This window comes from Muscardinus avellanarius (assembly GCF_963383645.1).
Source record: "Muscardinus avellanarius genome assembly, chromosome: 2".
Classification (NCBI taxonomy): domain Eukaryota; kingdom Metazoa; phylum Chordata; class Mammalia; order Rodentia; family Gliridae; genus Muscardinus; species Muscardinus avellanarius.
This window is the reverse complement of record NC_137787.1, coordinates 166,937,214-166,956,350: the sequence shown is the minus strand read 5'-3', so window position 1 is coordinate 166,956,350 and position 19,137 is coordinate 166,937,214. Positions and strand designations below refer to the sequence as shown.

Here is a 19,137-nt window from a genome sequence, read left to right as displayed (position 1 = left end):
AAAATTTGAGTTAAAGAGTATTCACCTGGAGAGAAGGAGTTTAGTGACTGGCTAACAATGGAAATGTTTAAGTTACAGGTTTATGATAGAAAACACTTGGAAATAGTAAATATATAAAATGGTTTTCTAGAAAACAGGCTATAATTGGTTATTATCTGCTATATCTTTATTATAATCTGTTATACACGAGGGATACTCCAGCACTAGAAAAATAAGTGCAGAAGGGACCAGAGTTCATCATTTGACCTCCGAACATGCGGTGGCCAAAAGCCTTTAGGGTGTGGGAGAGGCAGGAATAGCTGAAGAATAAAAGTGGGTAGAGGAGGCTAGAGAGGAAAAAAGAAGAAAATCAGAAATGTTGTCGTGGGATATAAAGACTTTCTGCGCAAAGACGTAGATAACGTTTACACTCTGAGAGAATTCAGCAGACAAAAGAAGCAGAACCTGGAGAACTAAGCTCACCGTTTTTGCTAAAAACAAAAGCCCAAACCCTTTATACTTAGCTGTAGGACATTTTATTGTAAGTATTAACAACAGAAACCTATGCCGATCTAGATTTTGAAGGCATGAAAATACTCAGTTTCCTTTACGATAAAATCCAACTTGAAACAGCGTTTTGTGCTAATCAATACTCTGAAGGCACAAGGAAGACAAACTGTGCTGGGCCCTGAGGATGAGAGGATGGACAAAGCACAGTATTTGCCAAAAAAGTTATTTAGCCAGGGAAGGAGGCACCGGGCCATCGCTGCAGCTGTGTGTGAGTGAGGAGAGGCACGGAGGGAGAATCACAGGTCTTATAGGCGCACAGAAGGGTGCTGGAGATGGATGGGGCGGGGGCAGGGAAACCCCAAGGGGAGATATTAAAGGGACTAAAGAATTTGAAGAAAGTCTTCCTAAAAGAGGGGATACACATGCAGAATTAGTCCTTAACTGGCTTAATGATCAGTAAGTTTTCAGTTACCTCTTCAATGGCTTTTTGTCTTTTGTCTTCCACATCTTTATCTATTCTATACAGAAATAAAGAAGAAAAATAACCACGCCATTACTTCAGCTTATTGAACATTTAAAATAATAACCTTTCAAAAAATAGTTTCCTTCCATTGCAAACTGGCGACCTAAAGCTCACTTAAAAAGAAAAATTGGTAGCTTGGAACATTCAGTTGATGGGAGCATTCTGAAATTCAGCTTTCAACTACTAGGTTTATCTTCTTTTCCATTCAAAGTTTGAATGGAATAACACTTTTTTATTTTTTAATTCTTCCCTTTAGAAAGCTTGCATTTACATATTTAAATTATTAGCAGCATAAAGTAATTTGAACAGTTTTGTCCTTTAATGAAAATTAAGAAGTACTCATTTGACAGAAATCTAAAAATTGTCCAATTCCCTCCTCTTCTATTATAGCAAGTTTATCCTAGGGGTCATTTTACGCTAAAACAGAAGAAAAGTAACTAGCATCTTACGGTTCTAAATAAACAGGCAAAAATATTAATTCTGATATACTAGCAACAATATAAAATTTTGTCTAATCTTCTGTTGATTTTGATACAATATGGAGTTACAGCAATACAAATTTCTCTGCTATACAATTTTATATAAAATGTCGGGTCTCAAGCACAAGGCACACACCTGCCAAGGATCCAGCAGTTAGCCTGTGAGACCACTTTTTTTCCAGGGAAGAATGCTTACACTCTGTCAATAAACTGCTAAGGCATTTTTAACAACAATTTTAAGTTATTTTCTCTTAGAAATTGCTCATGTGTACATATATATATATGTTCCTTGTTTAACAAAGCTCATGCAAAAATGTATGCATCTTAGAAACTTAAATCGAGAGGATATCTGAAGTAAAGAAATTATGAGAAAATAAACTATGGTGATAATCCACACATCCTAGGTTGAACATCAGCCATGTGGACGATAACATAGATCTCCCGATCTTATCATTGACTGTATCCAGTTCAAAATGAAAAGTTGTAATAATCTTACCATGTAGTAAATTCTAATCTAAACATCATTAAGAAACCTTTTGCCGCTTCCTCAGAGGGACTGGAAGAACCTGAAATATTCAGCTGATGGTTGGAAGCAGTAAAATTCAGTAAATATAGTAGCCAGATGATGAGATTCTAAGAGGTCATAGAGATGAGAGTATCCTGCCTGACAGACCACTGGACACGGGGATGACGCAGCCAAGCGGCATGTGTGCTCTGAATGTTGGTGCTTGGGGGCTGGGTGTGGAAAGGAGAGACCTTCAGGACTGGTCACCTCCTGTGTGGACAAGGCTCATGTGCTTACACCAGTATGCCTATGGTCATCATTTCCTGAGTGAGTTGGGACATGAAAAGGAAGGGAAGAACTGAATAGGTAGCTATGATTAGTTCAGAAGAGGTATCAGACGGAAGCCATCGCTTCTGTTGTCTAAGAATAAATCAACAAGTTCTGTTAAGAGTATGTTCACTATTCTTGGTGGAAGCCGTAACCACTCACCGAATTAATTAGTAAATTAATTAGCAAAATAAAGTTAGTAAATTACCATTCCACAACTATCTATTCAACTACACCAAGATTCTCTTAATAAACGTCCTCAGGTAAGACATTATTCGCTAGTAAGTATAGAAATGTTGTGTTACAACTTGGGTCGGATGCTACTATTAGTTCCTGGGGGCAGGAATGATATCCTATAATATTCTAATATGCTACTGCAGTGTTTCTCACAGAGTGCTTCATAGTGTGTAGTACTTATCCCTTGACAGACAGATATATTAGTGGTCCACAATTCAATATACTGATAAGGAAAAATAATAAAGCAGTTTGTGTGAGACTAAAAATTACTCCTTTACAGTAATTTATTTGCCTTTAGACATTCTCTTCACATTCTCTTTCAAAGATATTATTTAAAAATTTTTGTGTGTGTGTGGTACTAGGGATGGAACCCAGGGGCTTTCTACCTCCAGGTTACATTCCCAGACCTATTTGATATTTTATTTGGAAACAGGGTCATCTCACTAAGTTACTGAGAGCCTCATTAAGTAGTTGAGGCTGGTCGCAAACCTTCATGATCCTCCTGTCTCAGCCTCCCAAGTAAGGAGATTACAAGGATGCGCCACCATGCTCAGCTATATTATTTAAACTTAACTTAAAATTTGTTTTATGATTTGTCTCCATTCTATATTCTTTCATAACAAGTTAGAAGGATGTTAATGAAAATAGTAAAGAGTGGATAGAGTAGAAAAGCCAGACAAGTATTTGCGCAGCATCTCAACATGTGTGGATCATTGTATGAATGAATTCTAAAATTAAAGGGAAAAGGATCTCATTGTTTTGGACTAATGTCTACCGTAGGACAAAAAATTAAAAGCTGGTCATAACATGTATTTGTTTTTTTTTCAAATATTAAAAAAAAAACACACTATAAAATAAGAATTCTTCAGAATCTAAATACTACTACTTGGCAATTTGTAATAAAAATTAGCTCTGTTCCCCTAAAAAAAGCACATGTTCTCACTAGTTGGGTATCCATCAGCAGTACAAGTCTGAGGTAAGCTAGTGCCCTGAATCCTACATAGAACATCAACATAGACGTTCAGAATGCTCCGATGTTATCAAGAACTCAAGAAAATGTAATCCAGATCCTCCACTGTACTATGTCAAATTCTGATGATGTCTCCAAAGCTCTCTACTGCTAATGAATACTTTCCATTCAAGGTGTCTGAATGTGTTAAGGGGATTTTAGGCTTCCCCAAACATATATAGGAATGAAACGGAACTTTATCTCCAATCACCAAAAAACAAGTCAGAAGCCACAATCATCGAGACAAATACAAATTTTTAAATGTCCTTCCCTCTACCGTGTGCTAGGGAGACAGACCTGTCCCATCAGTAGCAGGAGATAGATGTCTCCAAAAGAAAAGGATTTCTACCCAGATTTGGAACTGTCAGTCAGGGTATCATTCTGGATATAGTTCATTGAACTCACTCATTTAAACAGGAAAAATTCCACCACAATTTTTTTTTTTCCTCTTTGATATCTTCACATGTACAAATATTCAACCTGTAGAATTTCCTATCTCCCTTAACAGCATGTTATTGCATTTAGGTACAAGAAAGAAAAGCTTACCGAGAATGACTTAAATATGAAGCTTGACGATGAATCTCTTCTGGGTCTATTTCTACAGGATTTATTACAGCTAGTTGATCAATAGACCATCTAAATTCTCCTGGAGTCTTTAAAAGAAAAAGTGAGCTTATGAGTAATAGCAAACTAAACTTGTCCACCAGAATGCTAACCAATGTCACTTCAAAAATAATGAAAATATTACAGTATTAGAATATTTAAAAAGATATACCTCAAAATTTGACTTTATCACTAAATTATATGGCAAATGATCATCAAATTATGCTAAGTTGGACATGGCAGTACTTGTCTATAATTCCTTCTAGTGCTTGGGAGGCTGAGAGAGGAGGATTGGAAAATAAAGAATAAAAAATAAGGCTAGGGGTATAGCTTGAAGGTAGAATCTCCTTGGGTTCAATATCCAATATTGAAAAAAAAATATGGTAAATCAACTGCATTGGCTGCATTTCTTTTAAATATTAAAATCTTTCCTCAGAATGATTCTAAAAATTACATAATACAGCCGGGCGTGGTGGCGCACGCTTGTAATCCCCGCGCTTGGGAGGCAGAGACAGGAGGATCGTGCAGGTTCTAAGCCAACTGCTCTGGCTTAAGAGACCCTGTTTTCAAATTTAAAAAAATATATAAAAAATAGGTCTGGGAGTGTAGCCCAGAGGTAGAAGGGCTTCCAGGAACCCCAGTACCAAAAAAAAAAAAACAAAAAAAACAAAAAAAAAACAATACAGGAAGAAACAAGACAAAATAATAAAGGTACAGAAAGTCTACAATTAGCACAACAGTGGTATGCAATGCCCAGGTAAAAATAAAAGTCCTAGCTATAGAAGTGGCTACCAAGCTCATAAAATAGCTAATCCTTAAGATAATTATGAGCGGTAATCAGTGCTGCCTCTCTATATTCAACTAACAAACTGAACCAAAAGCTTATCCAAATCCTAATTTACAACTAAGAATACAGCTGGGCGTGGTGGCGCACGCTTGTAATCCCCACGCTTGGGAGGCTGAGACAGGAAGACTACACAGGTTCAAAGCCAGCCTCAGCTACTTAGTGAGGCTCTCAGCAACTTAGTGAGACCATTTCCATATAAAGTATAAAATAGGTATGGAGTATAGCCCAGAGGTAGAAAAGCCCCGTGGTTCCACCCCCAGTACCACACACACACACATACACACACACACAAAAAAAAACCCCACACAAAAATTAGAATATAAGGCCGGGCATGGTGGTGCACACTTGTAATCCCAGCACTTGGAAGACTGTGAGACAGGAGGATCAAACAGGTTCAAAGCCAGCCTCAGCTACTTAGTAAGGCCTTATTTCCAAGTCAAGTTTAAATTAGGTCTGGGAGTATAGCCCAGAGGTAGAAAAGCCCCTGGGTTCCACCCCCAAGTACCACCAAAAAAACAAAAACAAAAAACTAAGAATATATCCTAGACAAATTCAGTTTGAAAAACCCAAGATACTAGCTGGGCATGGGGGTGCACACTTGTAATCCCAGTACTTGGGAGGCTGAGACAGGAAGGATCACAAGATCGAAACCAGCCTCAGCAACTTAGGCTCTCAGCAACTTAGCAAGACACTTTAAAAACACACAAAATAAAATAGTGTTGGGGATGTAGCTGGGAGGTAGAGCACCCCTGGGTTCAATCCCCAGTGCCCACCCACACACACAAAAACCTCACCGATGCTACACATTCTAGCTTTGAGGATTATTTTGCAGCTAATCCATTTCTTACTTTTATTAAGACTAAAAGATGACTAATTTTAGTTCAACTCAATTAAAAAGCATAAGGTCAGATGAATGAAATGACTAAGTATAAACTGTAAAATGGCTCAGCTTTCATCTGGTGCAAACCTGCTCAGTCCAAGGTGACAAAAACTGCTCAGAAGTCACGTGGTTTATAGTTCGCTAGGTAACTGACTCAGTTAACAGATTAGTACTTTTCCAGGGTAGCGAATAGAAGTCAAAATAGGCTAAAGTGCTGAGGCCTTCTCTAATCTCCTAAGGAGCACTTTCCCGTGTCACCTTTGTGCTCACCACTAATCAGAGCTCTCGTCACACCATTTTGAAATTTCTCATTTAGATTTATCCATCCATTAGCAAAGGGGTAGCTTCTTTTTAATCACAGCCTGCAGACAATGGTGTTGACTTTAAATGGCTGAAAAAACTCAAAGGAATATTAATATTTTGTAACCTGGGAATTCTACGAGATTAAAATTTTAGTCTATAAAGCTTTATTAGGACACAGCTACATTCATTTGTGGTTTTTTTTTTTTTTTGGTGGCACTGGGGTTCCTGGAAGCCCTTCTTCCTCCGGGCTACACTCCCAGACCTATTTTATATTTTTGAAACAGGGTCTCTTACGCCAGCACGGCTGGCTTCGAACCTGCGCCATCCTCCTGTCTCCGCCTCCCAAGCGCGGGGATTACAAGCGTGCGCCACCACGCCCGGCCGACATTCATTTGTTTATACATTGCCCATGGCTGCTTTTCTGGTACTAGCAAGAAGCAAGTAGTTTCATGATGACCACAGGACACACAAAGCCTAAATATTTCCTGTCTGGTCCCTGATATGAAGTTTATGCTCCCTGCATTGGAGAATAATCTCCCTGAAGGACTGTGCCTAATGATCCTACATTGTAAATGGTGTAGCCTTCATGTTAAACACTGTGTCTGATGCACAGAGACATGCAAATCATGTTTGCTGAACAAATTTGAATAGACAATTAGATGACAGTTTCTTCCTTAGTATAATATTAGCAGCTAAATCCTTAACCACGGTAGCTAAACCAGCAACTATAGGAAGCTAGCACGGTATTTATTAAATTACAAGAGTGAAGTTACATAGGAATACAGAAAGTCTGAGAGGAGTAAACTAGTCTGGTATGCTACTGCAGAAGGGTGACTTTTGGTAACAATAATACACTGTATATTAAAAAAAAAAAACTTAAGATTTTGGATATTTTACCATAAAGAAGTGTCTGAGGAGATGGATATGTAGACCTTGAAATTACACAATATATACATGTATCAAAACATTAGAAGCTACTTCATTAATCTTTATGTATCTATTAAAAAATAAATTCTTCTAAAAAGTCAATGCTAATTAGAATTTTTCTAGTTAACTTATTATTTGCCCAACCATTAGATTATAATACTGAACACTACAATTTAAAAATGCTGCTATATATGTTCCATAACGTATTTACCCATTACCATATAAATATTTTCATTTAAAATAATTTGTAATTATTTCCATTTAAAATCTGTTGTAAACACTGGCCAAGAATAACTTACTGGCAATTTGGTGGATTTAAAAACTGAAGGACTGGCAATAGTTTGTTCATGGAGATTAGAATAGTCACTAGGACTTTCAAAAGGATTTAAAACAGGGATCCTTCCAGGCGTTTCCGGTGTTATTTGCATTTTTAATTGCTTGACATCTCCCATAGCAAAGAAAGCAAGCTAAAATAAATCATAAGTATACATTAAAATTACAAAGTACGAACATACATATTAATCCTGACAATCAAAATGTATTCAACACACATATTTCACAAAAAGAAGGAAAACAACGCTCTTGGGGGCGATTTTAGTTTTTTTTTTTAAAAAGGCATCACACACATTTTTCTCACTGTTCCTCGAAATAATCTTGAAAGCCAGAGCTAGAAGGTATTAGCTCTATCGTTTTGCAGAAGAGTTAACAAACTCACAGAAGTTAAATGGCTTCTGGTCTTCCAAACATGAATGTGCTCAAGCCCGCCTTCAAGAAACTGTTACAATAGCCACAGATCCTTTTTCAACTGAAGGACTACGATCTGTAGTTTTTAATTTACAGTGAACTTTCTTCAGTTAACCTAGCGATCCTCAACCAAACTGCAGTTGTACTAAACTGTAGCACGCAAATAAAAGACGAAGAAACTAGTGCTCGGATGCCCTTTCGGCTTCCAAGCCCGCGCTAGAGAAGTATGACTGATAAGGTCTAGGGAAGTAATTGCCTTCGCCTCTTCCACTCCTTTCCCACCCCCACTCCCAGTAAGCTAGGCTGCATTACTTCCAAAGGGGACTACAATCAGAAAAATAAAATTAAAAAACAAGCACCGACTGCAGTGCGGCTGACCTCTTTGGGTGAACAGCAGAGGAAGTGTCACCCCAACCTCAGCGATCTCTTGGGTTCCCCTCTCTTGCACCCCAATTCCCTCGCCGGTCCCATTCACGCCGGGGCGGGCACGCAGGCAGGTCTAGAGCTGGGAAACATGAGCTCGCCAATTCGAGATAGGAGGAGAAGCCGGAAACCACAAAGAACGTACCTACAGGTGAGTTTAATACCGAAGCCCGGGGTAGCGACTCCAGCGCGCTCGAGGGGCGCCGGGCCAGCTCCCACGACAGGCATAGACTCTTTAACTCCCCGCTTCCGCGCTGGCTTAGGCCAACCACGGCACGGGGTTGGAGGGCCAGCAGCCAATCGCGTCGCTCGGCTGTCCGCGAACCGGCCAATCGCGTCGAGGCGGCCGGGTAAATTCGAATGGCAAGTCCTCGCTCTACGTTCCGCGCAGAGTAACGAGGCTCCAAATTCAAATCAACGCAGCTGCCGCACGCCGGCGGGGCGCGCGAGGGGCGGAGCCTGCGGCGTGCGCCGGGACGCGCGGGGGTTGCCCGGGAGACGGGAAGGCGCTCCAGTTCCGGGTCAGGCCCCTCTCCCGCCTGCGGCGCCTCCGCCATGGCGAGTGGCAGCGGCGCCGGGTCGGCGGCGGGGGCCGCCGCGGCGAATCTGAACGCGGTGAGGGAGACCATGGACGGTGAGTGCCCGTGGCGCTCCGCGTTACCTCGCCTCCGCTTCTCGGAGCCCGCGCCCGCGGGCGGCGGGAGCGCAGGGAGGACTGACGGCCTCCTGCACGGTCTCGGGAAGGGAAAGCTGATGGCCCATCTTTTGAGAGTTATGTCTTCGCTGCTGCGTAGTTTGTCGCGCGCCGGGCGTTCCGGGGCGCGCGTCGGCCGGTTGGGGACCCCGCACCTCGAGGCCCGCGCCGCCGCCCTGCGCGGGACCGAGGCCAGGGCGTGATCGCCCACCGCTCTGCAGCTGCTTCTGGCACTCGAGTAACCTCTCTGTCAACATCAGTAGGTGGGCATGCCGGCCCTCCCGGCATCACTGGTCATTGGAACGGAGACACAGTGCCCAGGTGCGGCGGTGTCGCCTGTTTGTCGCCCCGAGGCACGCGGGTGTAGGGTCTGCACACTCGGAGCACACCAGGCCTGCTCGTGGCTTCTCTCTTTCTCTCTCTGGGGTGTCTGATGAGGGCACTGTCACTTTTTCCTCTGTGATGAGGTTGGCCCAGTCTTTAAAACATGGAACCCTGGGGCATTCGACCGCCGAGCTACACTCCCTACCCTATTTTTTATTCTGTATTTTGAAACAGGGTCGCAGTAAGTTGCAGAGGGCCTCACTCTGCCCTCGAACCGTGATCCTCAGGTCTCAGCCTCCTGAATGCTGGGATTACAAGCGCGCGCCACCGTGCCCGGCTTTTAACACACCTTTGAGCGTGTTATTTGTTGGATTTTCTTTTAACCTCCCCTATAAAATAAAACTCCATCTCCCGGGGTTATTTTGAACACATAAATAAGACAACCTGGTAAGTGCATACCAAAGGTGATCAGATCTTTTTTCCCTATTACATCAGATGCCATCCTACTTGAAAATACCTTTGTCTCTGTTTTACTTACACTCATCTGTAGGTGAGTGTTCGAGGGGTGTTAAATATTGCCATTTGCAATCCGCCTTGGCATTTTCTAGGAGTTACCCAGATCAGCTTTCTGTTAAAAAAAAAAAAAAAAAAAGGTAACCCTGTGGAATCCTCACTAGGTATATCAGCCATTCTGCCCTATCTCCTCTGAAGACTCCAGTTCTAATACAGCCCTTCTATATGGGAGTTTCTGATAAAGGCCTCTGGGTATTTCTGCACTGGCTGCTGCTTTCGTGTGTGTGTGTGTGTGTGTGTGTGTGTGTGTGTGTGTGTGTGTGTGTGTGACTGGGTGTGGCACCCAGGGTATTTCTGCACTGGCTGCTGCTTTCGTGTGTGTGTGTGTGTGTGTGTGTGTGTGTGTGTGTGTGTGTGTGTTACTGGGTGTGGCACCCAGGGGCTTTTCTACCTCCGGGTTACACCCCAGCCCTATTTCATACTTTATTTGGAAACAGGGTCTCACTAAGTTGCTGAGAGCCTCACTAAGTAGCCCAGGCTGGCTTTGAACCTGCGCGATCCTCCTGTCTCAGCCTCCCAAGTGCTGGAATTATAAGCGTGGGCCACCACCTGGCGCTGCCTTCCTTTTTAAAGAACCACTTATACTGTCAGAATTTTTGTATCCTTTTGTTTAACTTAATTGCTGTTTTTCAGTTTTTCTGAGACTTTTGTTCTTTGAGGCCTTTTTTTTAAAGCCAATTTTCTTATTTACCTCTGTTTAGAATTTTTATTCATAAAGTCACAGGATTCCATTTGAATAGAAAACTGTTTTATGTCTGGTGAAATTATGGATGTACACATGAGAATTAATAGTTTGCATTAGTTGCATCATCAGAATTTTTTCTGAGATCCCGTTAAAGAGGATAGAGACCAGTAGATTGGTGGAAGAGGATTTCGGGAAAGACCTGGAAGGGTAAAAATGAGGTTTGAGGAAAGGAACAATTTAAATAATATGTGCAATTTAAATAATATATGAAGGTATCACCACCAGTCTTGCTAACATGTATGGGGAGAAAGGGAAGGAGACCTGGATAGGGTATGGAGGAAAATACACCAGCTTATGTGTGCATGTATGAATGTGTCAATTTGAATCATACTGTGATATATATAATGCTAATGCACCAACAAAAGTATATTTTAAAACTAATCATTTGACCCCCCAAAAAAAAAAATCTTTACTGAGAGAATTTGGTATAAAGTGAAAAATGTATTAAAATGTAAGAATATGAAAAAGTGAAGACTAGAGTTTTGAGTCCTATTTCTCCCATCAGTAGCAGCTTTTGTATCCTCCTTCAAGATCTAGGATATTTTACTTCATTCTCTTCCTTTTCCCCATAGTATTAATCACCTAACAATGATTTAAACTTTTAATATCAACAGTTTGCAAGGGTTGCAGAGCTCAAATGTAAAAAATTTCATTTTAATCATGAAATGAAAGGATTTTGTTAAAGATACTTCATACATGGAAGTACTAATGTAGGCTTGGTAATTCATCTGTATACGCTCTCTGAAATGAAGCTGTTCTGTCCCAGCTTTGCTTTAGTATAAGATATATTTGTATAAGATCCTCTTCTCTAATTCGTAGAAACTCAACATTCTCTTCTAACATTAAAATAGGCCCTTTTGACTACCCTCAATTTCCTGCTGTGTAGTTAGTTGTTGCCTCCTTTGTTTTTTGATATTCTGAAGACTATCTTAAAGTCGATTTATAGTTTCACGCCTTATTTGCTGCCCTGAAATTTTCAGTCTTCCTACCTCAACTTCCTGAGTAGCTTGGATTGCCACTGTGCATCACCATGTCCACTGCAATCATTTATTTTAATAGCTATCTTTCATACACACACACACACACACACACACACACACACACACACTGGGGATTGAACCCAAAGACTCAATATATCTCTGAGCTATACCTCCAACCCTATTTTCATTTTAATTTTGAAACAAGGTCTCAATAAGTTGATCAGAACCTCACTACTTACTGAGGCTATCCTTGAACTTGTGATCCTCCTGTCTCAGCTTTCCAAGTACTGGGATTAAAGGTGTACACCACCAGGCCCAGCAGCAGCTGTCTTCCTAGGTCATGATGTCTGTGAAGAATGGGAGTGTGACTTTCTTGTTCACAATTATCTTTCCAGTAGTAGCATATAGAATATACATATAGGTACCAATTACCCAGTAAACCTTAAGAAAAAGTTACTGATTAGTTGATGAAGATAAGGAAGAAAAGGTCAATATGTTATTTTTTAAAAAGCTCAGATCAATATGTTAATTTTAAAAAAGCTCACCCAAAGAATTACTAGAACTGAGATGGACCTAAGAGACAGGGAAGAAAGAAATCAGAGGAGATAAGCATGAGCAAAGATAAAAGTCAAGAATAAGTAGTGTTTATAGGTAGGGGGTCAACATGAAGAGAAAGAACTGAGAGGAGAATGTATTGGTGGTAGTGGTGATGATAATGACAATAATAGAGCTAGAATAAGGTATGAGTATCAGTTCTGGTTATCTGATGGAGCAGAACAAACCATCTCAAACTTAGCAACATAAAACAGCACAAATTACCTTTCACTCCTTAGATGAGAAAGGACAGATTACTTTTCACGCACTCTTCTCTAGGTGAATTCTCAATGAGGTCTCTCACACATTCAAATCAATTGGACAGTGACTGAGTAAAGAGGCATCTCAAAGCCTCAGTCACATGTCTTCTCATTGATGCTGGCCCTCCACAGGAGCAAATGTTTAAACATGTGGTTTCTTCATACTTGGTGCCTGGTTTCAAGGGAGAGTGTCTCCCGAGTGCTGTGAGAATGCTGTGTTGCCTTTTTTAACCATGCCATGTAAGTCAATACAGTGTCACTGTTGGGAGATACAGCCCACCATGGGCCTTAAACATATCTGCACATTCTTGATCTGTAATCCAAGAATCCAAGTCTGTGACTGCAGTACTCCCTCCACTAAGCTATTTCTCCGGGCATGTTTACAGCAAGCAACAGTAAGAGGTGGGGTAACATCTATTCTCAGATAAATGAACGCTTGCTTACTATAAAAGTAAAGATTTCCCAAACTCAATGTTCTTTAGCTGCAGTTGGGAAGTCTCAATATAATGTATTAACTTCACTTGGTCAAAGAAGAAAAGCTACTTGGTTATTTCAATGATACCTGAAAAGCTGTTAGTAATAATATTCAACATTTTTTTCCTGGTGTTAGTGGTACATTTTTAACATGCACAGTTAAAGACAACTGTATGGAACCAACATCATCCTTAATGCAAATGTTAAATGCATGCCAGTAAAAACGCCTGCTTTTACTGCTTTTTAAAGAGTAACTGATCTTATAAATACAACACAGGATAAAAATAAAAATATATAAGATCCCAGTATATCAGTAATATAGTTTATGAAAACAATAAAAAAAGTGAAGATTCAGTATCAGTTGAATACTTGTTGAAACTTTGTACTCCAAGCATCTAAAAATGATAGGAAATAAAATAATTATCAATTTGGATATCTTCAAAAAGAAGAAAAAAAAATCTCCATTGATTCAAAAGAGGTCTCTCCCCAAAAGAAAGGAGCAGATGGAGACCACAGCAGGAGATTGGGTATGGAACCTGAGGAAGCGTGATGCCCTGCCTGAGTGAACCTGGGACTTAGAAATATACCATCTGCCACTGCCAGAGATTGAGAAGCGCCCTCCACGCGTTTTCTGGGTCTAGAGCCAAGGTGCTTCTCCAAAGCCTGATCCAGAGGGCTGAGGCCAGAATAAGACTATCCAAGAACATGTCATCACAACAGTCCTGGACATGCAAGAGACTTCTAGGTGGTTTCAGCAAAGAATCACAAAGCAACTAAAATAGATAGTGAAAAAAAGTAATAGTAACAGCGAGCCCTTTTTATCAAACACTACCATATGCCAAGTACCAGTCTTAAGCGTGTCCTTTAATTTTTATACTGATCCTACAAAATAAGTACTATTATAACCTACATTTTATAAAATGACAAAAGAAAGGCAGAGATAATACTTGCCTGGTAATAAAGCTAGAATTTGGACCTCGGTAGTCTGGCACTAGGGATCACTCTCCTAACCATTCTCTTTTCCTGCTCTTTTCAAGAAATAGAGATAACAGAGCAATTAAAAAAACAGTTTTAAGAATATAGTTCTGAAATGATCTGAAATGATACAGGTACAAACAACAGCAACAAAATAAGAAATGGTTATAAATTGTTAAGAAATGAGAACAAGTGATTATGAAGGGTATTGAAATCTTAAAATATAGTTATTGAAATAAACATAAATAAGGGGCTGGATACTGCTAAAGAGCAAGTATTAATAAATTGAACTCTTGGAAATGAAAATGGAATGGCTTTCAGCTTCTAGCCTAGAGTAATGACTGGGTTTATACTTCTACTTGAAAAAAACAACAAAACCCAGATAAATTGTAAAAAGCAAAGGTTTTTGAGACACTGCACACTAGGCGTTGATGGTTAGGAATCTCTGAGAGATGGGGAACCTGCACTGAGCTCCCCGTTGCCTTAGCTCACTGTATTCAGAATGCCCAGGCCTCAGTGCAGCGGGGAGAACCCAGGTGAAACCCAGTGTTGAACAGAAAGATGTGAGAGACCAGGGAGACTAAGAAATGTCACCTTTGCAGGACAGACTACCTAAAAGGAGAAAACTGCTCAGAGAGAAAATTTTGGAGATTTGGACAAGAATCTCCCTTGAGTATTCAGCAGAGGATTGATTATCGTATATATGTGTGAGAAAAACACCCCAAAGTTGAAGTGGGGAAAGAGCCACCCAGAAGATTAAAGAGAACAATGTACCATGCACACACAGGACGCCAGGCTAGTTCCATTCTAAAGCCAGAATACAGAAGTCTTATTCCAATGGAGGAAACATGAAAGCAGCCTAACTTAAAATAGTTGAGTGGTTAAGTATAGTATTTCAATGAAATGAAAGTTTATGTAACTAGTAAAGTCAAATTATCCAGAGAGTATTAAAAAATAGGAAAGTATTCAGAATAAACCTAATGTTGCATGCTAGGCTATACACCAAAGTGTGAAGGAAGGGCATAAGTATTTTTAAGTTTCTAAAATTGAGTATTACATACTAACTTCCAAATTTCTGGGATGCTATGCTAATCTTTCGTATTGCATTGAATATATGATTTTTTTAAGGTCTTATGTGGATATCTTTAGATATTGTAAGCTTTTTTTAAAAAAGTTTTTATGTCTTTTTTTTTCAGTTCTGCTTGAGATTTCAAGAATTTTGAATACTGGCTTAGATATGGAAACGCTGTCTATATGTGTACGGCTTTGTGAACAAGGAATTAACCCAGAAGCTCTGTCATCAGTTATTAAGGAACTTCGCAAGGCTACTGAAGGACTAAAGGTTAGAATTTGTATATTGGTTCTATGTGTGTGTGTGTTCATGTGTACACATGTATACTGGGGATTGAACCCAGGGCCATTCTACCTCTGAGCTACACTACCCACCCGATTTTATTCTTGTTTTTTTTTTTAAAACAACAGAGTCTCACTAAATTGTGGAAGACTTGACATTTATTGAACAGTAAAGGAAATGTAAAAATCAAGGAAAATGAATACGTGAGTGATGAACTTGGATATTTAGCTGAGGAACTTTTTAAGCAAAGTTTGTGTGGTGCAGCCTGACTTTTCTGTTACTTATAATAAAATGTGGAAGGAATGGAAATTGAGGGAGGAACTGCTAAAAGAAGATAGCGCTTGATTTGGGAACTTCTCAGCCTTACTGGGTAATACGCTCTGGAGACAGAACCAAGAAAGTACCTAGACAAGCTTTCTGTGAAGATATTAGAAGTATGATAGACCTGGTCAACCATCTCACTCAACATAAACACTGCCAGCTTGGACTGAAAGGGACAGAATGAATTGAAGGGAAGCTGTTAGATTATTGGCTTTTTATGGGCAGGAATTGACTAATAGAGCTACTTAACTGTGGCCGTGTGTGATCCTTCAAGAAAGGGGGAAAGTGTGAACCAGACATGGTGATGCACCCTTATAATCCCAGTACATAGGAGGCTGAGGCAGGAAGGATCGCAGGTTCAAGACCAGTCCCAGCAATGTAACAAGACTCAACAACCTAGTAAGACCCTGTTTCAAAACAAAAAAATAAAAATAGGGCTGGGAGTGTGGCTGGGAGGTAGAATGCCCTGGGCTCCATTCCCAGTACCACAAAAAAAAAAAAAAAAAAAAGGAAAAGTGAATCAAGAGTGCCTCAGGGATGAGTGCACTATAGTTGCCACCATGAACTCACAGGCTAGGTTTTTCCAAATTCAAACTATGCACCTTTTATTTGGTAAGATTGGCAACAGGTAACATGTTCCCTCTCTTTCATATATAGTCTTGATTTAAAATCTCTAGTGATTTTATTTCTAAGTTTATATAGCACCAACTCATCGTGAATAGTGAAACTTCAAGTTATTTCATTGAAATTAATCCAACAACAAAGTAATTTCTCTTATCTCTGAGGAAACAATGAAACATGTAATTTATCTTTAAGTTACTTCCCAAAGAGTTCCAATGTTTGGGTTGTTTTTCAGCTTTTTAATACCTTTTGATTAGCTGGTTTGGTGGCACACGTTTGTAATCCCTGCAGTTGGGAGGCTGAGACAGGAAGATCACACAGTTTCAAAGCTAGCCTCAGCTACTTAGTGAAGCTCTCAGCAACTTAGTGAGACCCTGTTTCCAAATATAGCCCGGAAGTAGAAAACCCCTGGGTTCCACCCCCAGTACCACACACACACAAAAAAAACAACAACTTTTGATTATTAAATCTAATGCAGAAAGGTAAATAAAACATTTTACCAAGCAAACATATATCCTAAAGAAGATACCTACACAACTATCATTGCCAACACCTAGAAATCCCTCCCCAGTCACTGACCTTTCTCCTGTTCTCCCTCCAGGACTACTGTCCTGAATTTTATAGTAGATTCTTTTTTGTATGTACATGGTAGTAGGAATTGAATTCGGGGGCATTTTATCACTAAGATACATCCTCCCTAGCCCTTATTATTTTTAATTTGAAACAGGGTCTCTCTAAGCATGTAAGTTGCTGAGGCTGGCTTCAAACCTGTGATCCTCCTATCTCAGCCTCCCAAGTATTAGGATTATTAGTGTGTACCACCATGACTCTGATCTTAACTGCTGTTATTAGGATGGGGTAGGCAGCTGTTTGGTTCAAAGCTATTACTGAGCCAGACTAGACTTTCCTTAACTTACCCCTCTGAAGACTTCGCAAGCATCATCTTTCTTTGCATTGTTGCTGCTAATGAATTTTTCTAGCATTTTTTATTTTTAGTTTTTTAGTTTTAAAATTAGGATAAAAAAAATGTGCCTGCTGTGTTGTTTTTATCTAGAATTGCTATTATTTAGAATTTAATTATATGTTACTTACTGTCTCTGTTTTAGGATGTGTAAAATAGAAATCAGAGACATTTTGTTGCAAGGAACTCCTAATCCAAATTTAAGCTTTTTAGTTAATTGAATAGAAAATAGTAAAAACTTTTATGTGTGGCGAGGGTACTGGGGATTGAACTCGGGTGTTCTTCCTCTGAACTACATCCCCAGCCCTGGTTCTATTTTTTAATTTGAAACAGGACCTTACTAAGTTGTTAAGGCTGACCATGAACCTTTGCACCTTCTGTCTCTTCCTCCCATGTACTGAGATAACAGACTTGCATCACCACACCAGGCTAATAGTTATAATTTTTATGGATTATTTTACCTTTCATAGATTTGTATATTGATAGTATCTAAATGATTTATAAAAAGTAACTAGCTGACTAGCTGTTGTGGCTACAATTGGAGAAGTTCCTTAAAGCAATACATAAGGCCACCTTATGTGTAGAATAAGTCAAGATAGCAAAATAAGATTGTTTAAGTACATTTTGTAAATGATTTTTGACTTATCATTATTATTATTATTATTAATTATTGTGGTACTGGGGGTGGAACCCAGAGAGTTTCTACCTCCGGGCTATACTCTCAGACCTATTTTATATTTTATTTGGAAACAGGGTCTTTACTAAGTTGCTTAGAGTCTCACTAAGTAGCTGAGGCTGGCTTTGAACCTGTGTGATCCTCCTGTCTCAGCCTCCCAAACGCAGGGATTACAAGCATGTGCCACCACGCCCGGGTAAATGATTCTTTATTGACACTGCATTTTATGTTCTCTCCTTAGTGCTAGTATTCAATGTGTAAGCATCATCTACATATTGTAAGAAATTTCTGGGTAAAACCTCCCTCCCAGCATCTTCTCCTATCTTACTGCAGTGGTGCCTTGGTTATGCATTGTAATTCCTAAGAGCTAAGCCATGTTATTTCTCTTGTTGATGTCCTGTACTATTACTCTGACCTTAAGGTGCATCTGTTATGTATCCCTCACTCTGTAGGAAGGTTTGTGCTTGAGGGTATTGGAATTTGAAGTTGGAAAGTAATGAAAGATTAAATAAATCTCATACCCCCACCCATCCTTCAAAGGGTAGAAGTAAACCCTCACATAGAAAAAGGAAGTTTGGAAGAGGAAAAGACAGCTAATCCGATTCCCTCCCTCCCCTGCTGGGGTAGGGGGTTCGTCCTTGGTGATCCTTTGGAGTATTTCGTGGCAATCTAGAAACTATGTCAGTTGCTATCCTTATAGGAACAATATTCTGTATTTGCATAATACAAATGCTACAGCATTGGTTACTTGTTTCATTGCCTACATATTAGAGGAAAACCTCTACAATTATTATGGGAAAGGAATAGGGCCAGAAAAATTACATTTGAATTAAGGTATTTTAGTTTAAAATCAAACTTGTCAATTTCAAGTCTTTGAGGTAGGTAGTACTGGTAATGAGGCTAGAGAGCTAACAGAGTGCCCGAAGACTATGTAGCTGAAGCTAATACAGGAACCTACAGCGATTGAATGAAGGCATGCTTTAGAACACTGGAATTGTTTTTAAACTAGGTTCTAGTTCTCTTGAGTAACTAAATTCTTCAAAGGAGGGAATCACTTTAGGGTAGGTCTGTGAGCTGACTGTACTATAGAAAACAATATCAGTTCTATTGGCCACAAAGAAAAAACTTCAGCCTTATTTCAGATTGCATTAACAACTTGTAAATAAATATTTTATAGGATTTTTATGAAATCTGAACTTTGTACTAAAACCAAGTTTTAATTATCAAGTAGAAATATAAATGTATTAAAGGTATTTTTTTTTTTAAAGTCTTTCTGGAGCCAGGCATGG

At 39.6% G+C, this 19,137-nt stretch overlaps 1 protein-coding gene across 1 annotated transcript in view; it reads right to left on the bottom strand.

The window, feature by feature from the left end:
• The window catches only part of BORA (BORA aurora kinase A activator), a gene marked incomplete at both ends in the record, with an annotated part of 28,792 nt that extends 21,211 nt beyond the window's left edge, over nt 1-7,581 (bottom strand). The window contains 3 exons of the mRNA XM_080689484.1: nt 962-1,007; nt 4,116-4,222; nt 7,429-7,581. Coding sequence (XP_080545610.1) covers nt 962-1,007; nt 4,116-4,222; nt 7,429-7,581 — 306 coding nt within the window. The remainder of the gene's footprint in view (nt 1-961; nt 1,008-4,115; nt 4,223-7,428) is intronic.
• Nucleotides 7,582-19,137: the final 11,556 nt, after the last annotated feature.